This window comes from Tupaia chinensis, unplaced genomic scaffold (assembly GCF_000334495.1).
Source record: "Tupaia chinensis unplaced genomic scaffold, TupChi_1.0 Scaffold148210_1, whole genome shotgun sequence".
Lineage (NCBI taxonomy): Eukaryota > Metazoa > Chordata > Mammalia > Scandentia > Tupaiidae > Tupaia > Tupaia belangeri.
In genome coordinates, this window is record NW_006208060.1 from 1,200,940 (window position 1) to 1,209,856 (window position 8,917).

Consider the following 8,917-nt stretch of genomic DNA (forward strand, 5'->3'; position numbering starts at 1 on the left):
TGTTGGTTTGGGAGGGGGCGTGGAGGTAAGGGCTACCGGCTCCTCCGCGGCCTACCTGGTGGCTTGACAAAATGATGCCAGGCGCGTGTGCGTGCGTGCCCGAGATCCCGAGAGGAGAATGGAGGGGAAGGGATTGTGACATGGCCATTCCCCCCAGGGGTGATTCCTCACTTTTCCTCTCTCTCTCTTTGGCAAGCACAAACACGCAATAGCAAAATAAAATAAAATAAAATCACCACTAATTGCTGACATTCCTTGATTTACTCCATAGACTTTTAACATGTGTGTGTGTGTGTGTGTGTGTGTGTGGAGAGGTTTTTGCTATAGGCACTCGCTGGAAACACAGAGAGAGAGACAGAGAGACAGAAAGCGAGAAATCACCCCCCAGGGGGATGGCCACGCCGCAATCCCTTCTCCTCCATTCTCCTCTCGGGATCTCGGGCACGCACGCACACGCGCCCGGCGTGAGTTTAAGCCACTGGGTCCGGGACTCCAACCACGGTCAGCCACATGAGAGTCCAGCGACATAACCATTACTCCATCTGCTGGTCCCTGATCTCTGACCTTCTCTGACCCCTGGTCTCATCCCCCCCCCTCTGTTTTTCTCTGCCTCATTCTATTTTTCCTCTTATTTGACCTGGAGGGCTCTCTCTGGAGAACAACTATAAATTCTATCCTTGCCCGATGGGCTCCAGCACAGGTTGTAGGGACTGGGTACGGTGTGCCCTTTCCCTGGACACTCCTCCCGGTGGACGGCCTGATGGCTAAGTGCCCGACCTGTGACCTGGTGTCCCCTCACCAGAAACCTGTTGATTAACCTTGTGTCTGACTTATCCCAGCAAGACAGCCACTCTATGAGCTCCCTAACCAAAGGGCTATGGGGCCAGCAGGTGGTGTGGTTAGGGTGGCTGGATCCCACATGGCCACCTGTGCAGTTCAAGTCCTGGGTCCGAAAGCTTGGAGAACAACGTCAGGCACATGTGTGTGCGTGCCCGAAATCCTGAGAGGACAATAGAAGAGAAGGGATTGCAGTGTGGCCATCCCCACGGGGGATGAGGGGGTTGCTTTCTCACTTTCCCTCCCTTCCTCTCTCTCTCTGGCAAGTTCACATACCCTATAGCATAAAAAAATAAAAAAAAGAGGGGAGCATCTTTGGTCAGGGGGGACCCAGAGGAGGCAGCTCAACAAAAAACAAAATACATGTGTTAAGAGAAGCAGTTTATGGGACCAGAAGATGGCATAATGGTTACATCACTGACTCCCACATAGGCGACCATGGTTCAAGTCCTGGACCTGGTGACTTAAACTCACACCAAGTGTGTGTGCGTGCGTGCCCAAAATCCTGAGAGGAGAATGAAGGAGAAAGGATTGCTGTGTGGCCATCCCCCCAGGGGGTGATTTCTCTTGTGGTGGTGAAGGCACTGGACTTCCACATGGCCAACAGCAGTTCGAGTCCCAGACCCGACAGCTCACTTTCTCACTTTCCCTCTCTCTCTCTCTTTCTCTGGTGAGCTCATGTGCCCTATAGCAAATTTTAATTATTTTTTAATGAAGTGACTAATTCTTTAAAAACAAATAAAGGCAGAGGCAACATAAAATGACCGGAATTCGATACACACTCGCAGTGGCTCCATCTGTCTGTCTCCTTTTTCTCTTTCTCTGCCTCTCGTCTCTCTATGTCTCTTTGAGTGTCTCTGTTGTCTCTTCAGTTTCACTCCCTCTTCCACTCTCTTCTTCTTATCACTCCCCCTGTCTTTAAACATTTATTTATCTATTTATTTATTCGTTCTGATTTTTGGACCACCAGGTCTGGGATTTGAACTGCAGTCAGCCATGTGGGAGTCCAGTGCCTCAACCACCACACCACCTGCTGGCCCCATTCCTCCCCACCCCGTCTTCTTCTTACTGCCAGAAAGTGTGTGTGCTCACCAGAGAGAGAGAAAGCACCCCAATGGGCAAGGGCATGCTGCATCTTTTCCCCTTCATTTCTTCATCCCATCGGCATTTGGGGACATACACACACATGTGCCTGGCATGTTTTCCAAACCACTGAGGCTGGGATTCGAACTGCACTCAGCCATGCAGGATCCACCTCCCTATGCACTGCATACCTTAGCCACTGTTCTATCCGGCCAGCCCTTCTCTTCTTGTAATTCTTTTCCCTTCTCTCTCCTTCATTTCTCTCTCTCTCTCTCTCATTCTCTGTCTCTCTCTCTCTCACTCTCTGTCTCTCTATCTCTCTCTCTCTGCCTTTTCATCAGCTATTTACTTATTTTTCGAGATTTTGGCCTTAGGGCGCATGCACTCACCAGAGAGCCAGAGGGACAGAGACTGTGAGAAGGAAAGTGAGAACTCACCCTACAGGGGGCTGGCCATTCTGCAATCCCTTCTCCTCCATTTTCCTCCTGGGATCCTGGGCATGCATGCACATACACCCGGCATGAGGGATAAGCCACTGGATCTAGGATTTGAGCCATGGTCAGCCATGTGGGAGTCCAGCACCTTAACCACTATGCCACTGGCTGCCCCTCTGTTCATCCTTTTATATTTTAGTTTTATTTTTTTTAAACAAGACGTAATTATCTATTCTACCTTATTTGTTATTATTATTTTTAATTTGACCAGAGAGAGAGAGAGACAGAGAGAAAGGGAAAGTGAGAAAGCAAGCCGCCGGGTCTGGGACTCAAACAGCAGGTAGCCATGTGGAAGTCCAGTGTCCTTAACCACCACGCCACCTGCTGGCCTCCTCACCCTTTTATATTTCTAAACATCCGCCATGATATCTCTAACTTCTTACCCCTACCTTCCGCTATCTCATGACCACCCCCATCCTTTGTTTCTCTAAAGTTCCTTTGTCCCCTTCCCTCCACCTCTGCCCCCAGGGCTCCGTCAGGACCCCAGACTGCACTGGAAGGGCGGCCCCGCGCTGGGCCGCTCCTTTCTGCACGGACCGGAGCTGGATAATGGGCAGCTACGCGTCCGTCGAGACGGTATCTACAGGCTGCATATCCAGGTGACGCTGATGAACTGCTCCTCCACGTGGGCCTCCGTGCCCCAAGGGGCCACCCTGGCCGTGGGCATCTGCTCCCCGGCCACCCACGCCATCAGCTTGCTGCGCCTCCACTTCCAGCAGAGCTGCACCGTCGCCTCCCAGCGCCTGACGCCCCTGGCGCACGGGGACACCCTCTGCGCGGACCTCACCCAAACGCTGCTGCCTTCCCCAAACACCGATGAGACATTCTTTGGCATTCAGTGGGTGCACCCCTGACCCCGGCTCCTGGGTTGTCTGTTTCTATTTTTCTGTGAAAAAAAAAAAAATGGGGGTGGTTGGGCTCCCCTTGCTGTGCTATAGAGAAAGGAAGAAGATGGGAAGACACAGAGGGACTTATTAATCTAAAGGACGCACGGTGTCAGTCGTCTGGGGGTCAGTAACATCGAAGAGATGGCGGAAACGGAGGGCTGGAAACGGAGGGCTGGAAACGGTCAGGAACGTTGACGATTCTAGTAGGAGGAAGTTAAACCCATGGTCAGAAGGGGCACCATTTTGCTCTTTGTATTATGGTTTTGTTTCCGAGATTTTTGCTACAGGGTGTGTGTGCTCACGGGAGAGACAGAATGTGAGAAACCATTCAGGACTGAGTAATATTCCCTTGCAAGAGCGGGCGTGTATATATAGTTTTAGAAAACACAGAGGGGTTCCTTTGGCCACATATGTACGAGTCTACAAGAACGGGGATATGGTAGACACTGAGGAAATGGGTATGTTCAAAAAGGAGTGCCCCACAAATGTGAGCATGACCCTGTAGAAAAGTCTACAATGTTACCCAGCAGGCTGCTGGCATTGTTGTGAACAAACAAGTTAAGGGCAAGATTCTTGCCGAGAGAATTAATGTGCTATTGAGCATATCAAGCATTCTAAGAGCAGAGATAGCTTCCTAAAGCGTGCGAAGGAAAACGATCTGAAAAAGAAGAAAGTTATGGAGAAAGGGACTGGGGTTCAACTGAAATGTCACCCTGCTCCACCCAGAGAAGCCACTTTGTAAGAACCAATGAAAAGGAGCCTGAGCTTCTGGAACCTATTCCCTATGAATTCGTGGCCGTGATGATGTAAAAAATAAACTAATCTATCATATATATACGTATATAAGAGCATGGGGATTCCTTCATGCTACTATGAATCACCTAGAAGAACCACTACGTGGTTCAGGAATTTTTCTCCTAAGTATATATTTGAAGACATAAAATTAGGCACTTGAAGGCATACATATTCTTCCACATTAACCACAGGGTTATTCACAATAGCTACAATATGAAAATCACCTAAGGCTGTGGTTCTAAAAAGGATCAAGAAAAACTATAGATACATGCCCATTCTTGCAAGGGAATATTACTCAGTCCTGGTCAGCCGTGCAGGAGTTCAGTGACGTAACCATTACACCATCTGCTGGTCCCCAAAGTCCAAATTCTTGCGTTATGGATATGAAGTGTCAGTTGGCTGCAGGATTGCCACAGTCTTCAGCCTTGCTCAGACAGTGGTTCTGTGTGTCTGGCATTCCAAAGTGCTGTGACAGCCTCCAGGAAGGAAGGTCGGACTCACAGGTTGATCATTTAGAAAAAAGACAACACTAGGACCAGCAGTTAGTGTAATGGCTATGTCGCTGGACTCCCATGTAGACGACCGCGGTTCGAGTCCCAAACCCAGTGGCTTAAACTCACACCAGGCGCGTGTGTGTGCGTGCCCAAGATCCCGAGAGGAGAATGGAGGAGAAGGAATTGTGGCGTTGCCATCCCCCCGGGAGGTGATTTCTTGCTTTCTATCTCTCTGTCTTTCTGGTGAGTACATGCGCCCTTTAGCAAAACAAAACAAAAAAACCCTCTCCAAAAAAAGGAATGAAAAAAGGCAACGCTGGGCCAGCAGGTGGCCTGGTGGGGTTGAGGCACTGAATTCCCACATGGCTGACTGCGGTTCAACTTCTGGACCCAGTGGCTTGAAACCCAGGCATGGGACCAGCAAATGGCATAATAGTTACATCACTGGACTCCCATGTAGTTGACACGATTTGAGTCCCAGACCTGGGAAACTGATAAAATTTGAAACTCATGCTGGGCGCATGTGTGTGCATGCCCAAAATCCCAAGAAGAGAAAGGATTATGGTGTGGCCTTCACCCCAGGGGCGGGGTGGGGTGGGGTGGCTTTCTCACTTTCTCTTTATCTCTCTCTGCCTCTTGGGCAAGCACATGCTCCCCATAGCAAAAATCTCTAGAAAAAAATTAAGAAATAAGAAACTCATGCCAGGCACATGTGCATGCAGGACCAAAATTCCAAGAGGAGAATGGAGGAGAAGGGATTGTGGCGTGGCCATCCCCCCCCGGGGGTGATTTCTTGTTTTCTGTCTCTCTGGCGAGCGCACGCGCCCTATAACAAAAACCTCTCAAAAATAAATAAATAAATAAATAAAAATAACCTGGACTTTTCCAGCCCAGCGTTGTAATCAGTAGAGATTGCAAAAGAGCAACCACACAAGAGGATTATTTTGAGAAAGACTTTGAAGGAAGAAAAAGAGACAGGTCTTTGCTAGCAGATGGTATATCACTGAGTACTTGGCAGGCAGGGCTGAATTGAGAAGATTTATATGTGACTTCTGTGCTGGGCATTTGGTTTTCAACAATTTGAGTAGTTGATGGGACCAGCAGTTAACGTAATGGCTATGTCACTGGACTCCCATGTAGTCGACCACGGTTCAAGTCCTGGACCCGGTGGCTTAAACTCACACCAGGCGTGTGTGTGTGTGTGTGCCCAAGATCCCAGGAGGAGAATGGAGGAGAAGGGATTGCAGCGTGGCCATCCCCCCTGGGAGGGGATGATTTCTCACTTTCTATCTCTCTGTCTCTCTCCATCTCTCTGGTGAGCGCATGCGCCATATAGTGAAAACCTCTCAAAAAAAAAAAAAAAAAAAAAACAATTTGAGTAGTTGAAATGTAAATATTTTTTTAAAAATATTTAAACCAGGGAACCAGCAGGTGGCGTGGTGGCTAAGGCACTGGACACTCCCACATGGCCAACCATGATTTAAGTCCCAGACCTAGTGGGCTGCTTTCTCACTTTCCCTCTTTCTCTCTGTGTCTCTCTCTGATCAAATTAAAAAATGAATGAATAAATAAAATTAAATTAAAGTTTTTTAAAAATTTAAAATCAGACTGTCTTTGTCATAGAGTCACAGATAAAATTACACAAAATTCTAAGAAATATTTTGAACATTATCCTTAAAATTCAGTATTTTGAAATTTTGAAAGTTGTTTATTAACTGTGAAGAACCATGGCATATGCTGATGCAAAAATGTTTGGATATGTAAATATTTGTGGAAAAATGTAAAAATAAATAAATAAACGGAATGCAGAGTGGTGACTATATTAAAATACATTGATTAAACATTTTTATTGGATGAATTTTCTGGTGTGTGAGTTATAGCTCAATAAAGTTGTTACAAATAAAAGGAAAATAGATTGGAACCGGCAGGTGGTGCGGCAATTAAGGTGCTGGATTCAACATGGCCAGCTGCATGGTTTGAATCCCAGACACAATGGCTTGAAAGTCACACTGGGTGAGTGTGTTTGCATGCCCAAAATCTCAAGAGGAGACTGGAGAGGTTTTTTTTTTTTTTCACTATAGGGCACGTGCGCTCGCCAGACAGACAGAGACATAGAGACAGAAAGCGAGAAATCACCCCCCAGAGGGGATGGTCACGCTGCAATCCCTTCTCCTCCATTCTCCTCTTGGGATCTTGGGCACGCAAACACACGCGCCTGGCGTGAGTTTTAAGCCACCAGGTCCGGGACGCGAACCGTGGTCGACTACATGGGAGTCCAACGACATAGCCATTACACTAACTGCTGGTTCCCCCTAGGAGATGATTTCTCACTTTCCCTCTCCCTCAGTCTCTGGTGAGTGCGCATGCCCTAGAGCAAAAATTTTTTTTGAAATTTTTTATTTTGGTTATAGGACATATGCACAGAGAGATACAGAGATACAAGAAGTGAGAAATCACCCTCCAGAGGGGGGTTGGCCACCATGCCATGGGAAATAGTCATGCCTCAATTCCTTCTCTTGTACTCTCCTCTTGGTGTTTTGAACATGCACACACACATGCCCAGTGTGAGTTTTTGAGTCACTGGGTCCGGGACTTAAACCATGATTGACTAATGCAGGAATCCAGAGATGTAACTATTACAGCATTTGCTGGTCCCCCATAGCAAAAATTTAAAAAAATAAAAAATAAATTTAAAAAGAAAGGAAAAGGGAAAAAAGGTGGAGAAAAGAAGGAAGAAAGACTGGAGGGTAGAGATGGGAAGGAGGAAGGGTGGTGAAAAGTTGATGAAGAGCTAAGAAGTCCATGCAGGATTGAGTGCAAAGAGCAAAGCATTGGACAAGCAATTGCCAACACATGACCAACTATAGAAATCAGTATTAGTGTGGTTTATTACTAAGCATGAAATGGAGTGGCACACCCGGAGAAAGACCAGCATGTTTCTCCAGACTGCTCAGATAGAATAGTGCCTTTTATTTGGCTTTGAGAGTGAGAGGCCAAGTTTGTCAAGTTTTTCAATCGGTCAGGCCCATGAAGGTGGGACATTTGGAAATAGAGGCTTGTAAGTTTTAGGTGGGTTTACACATTTTTAGGTTGGTGATTAGAAAGGAAAGTCTGTGTCTAGGGAAGAGATCAGCCAAAGCATGTCTGGGGCTGGCAGGTAGTGTGGTGGTTAAGAGCGCTAGACTCCCACACGGTCAACCACGGTTTGAGTCCTGGACCTGGTGGCTTGCTTTCTCACTTTCCCTCTCTCTCTTTGTCCCTCTCTGGTCAAATTATAAATAAATAAATAAATAAAGGTAAATAAAATAATTCTTTTTAAAAAAGCATGTCTGCTATTTACCTTAACAGAGATAAAAGGCTTACTATACAACCGAAAGATACTGTACCAGGGACAGGAAACAGAAAGAGTCCTGTTATGAATGGGCCAACATGGTCTGTTACTATTTCAAAGGGTGACTCCCCCAGGCCCTGTGGAAAGGATTTTGGATTAGGAAAAAGCAGTCAGACTTTTGTCCTCACAAGGTATAAAGCAAGAGAGTGAGGAGAGGAACCGATAAGAAGAAGCCAGCCTGAAATTCTCATGAAACTCAGCTTCTGAAAATGTCATGCAACCCACTTTCTTGCCACTTTTATAGCTTAAACTGACAACATTTCTCTTCGGCTCCCAGTTCCCTTTTTGCCTTCAGGCCCTGTCCTTTCAGCCCAGCCTTCAGTATTTCTTTTCTTTTTCTTTTTTTTTTTCACTTGCTAAAGGGTACATGTGCCTTACAGAGGGATATGAGAGCATTCCCTGCCATGGAAAATGGTCATGCTGCAATCTCTTCTCGATTTCCCCATCCTATCAAGATTCAGAACATGCACACACACACATATACATGTTTTTGTTTATTTTTTTAGAATTATTTTATTTAACTTCACTTATTACTATTATTTTTTATCTTGACCAGAGAGAGACAGAAAGAGAAAGAGGAAAAGTGAGAAAACTAGCCAACAGGTCCAGGACTCAAACCATGATCAGCCATGTGGGAGTCCAGTGCCTTTAACCACCATGCCACCTGCCGGCTCCCCCACCTGTCATGTTTTTTAAGCCATCAGGGCTAGACTCAACTCCATGGTCAACCATATGGAATTTCACTCCAAATGCCCAGCACTTAACCACTACGCTATGAGGCTGGCCTGCATGCTATTTTTTTTTTTTTTTTTTTTTTTTACTTTTTAAAATTATTTTCTTTAACTTTATTTATGTACTTATTTTAATTTGACCAGAGAGGGACAGAATGAGAAAGAGAGAGAGAGAGAAAGCAAGAAAGCAAGCCAGCAAGTCTGG

At 46.4% G+C, this 8,917-nt stretch overlaps 1 protein-coding gene across 1 annotated transcript in view; it reads left to right on the forward strand.

The window, feature by feature from the left end:
• CD70 (CD70 molecule) overlaps positions 1-4,673 on the forward strand; it is a 9,774-nt gene extending 5,101 nt beyond the window's left edge. The window contains exon 4 of the mRNA XM_006170282.2: positions 2,883-4,673. Within this exon, the coding sequence (XP_006170344.1) occupies positions 2,883-3,268 (386 nt within the window). The 3' untranslated portion in view covers positions 3,269-4,673. The remainder of the gene's footprint in view (positions 1-2,882) is intronic.
• Positions 4,674-8,917: the final 4,244 nt, after the last annotated feature.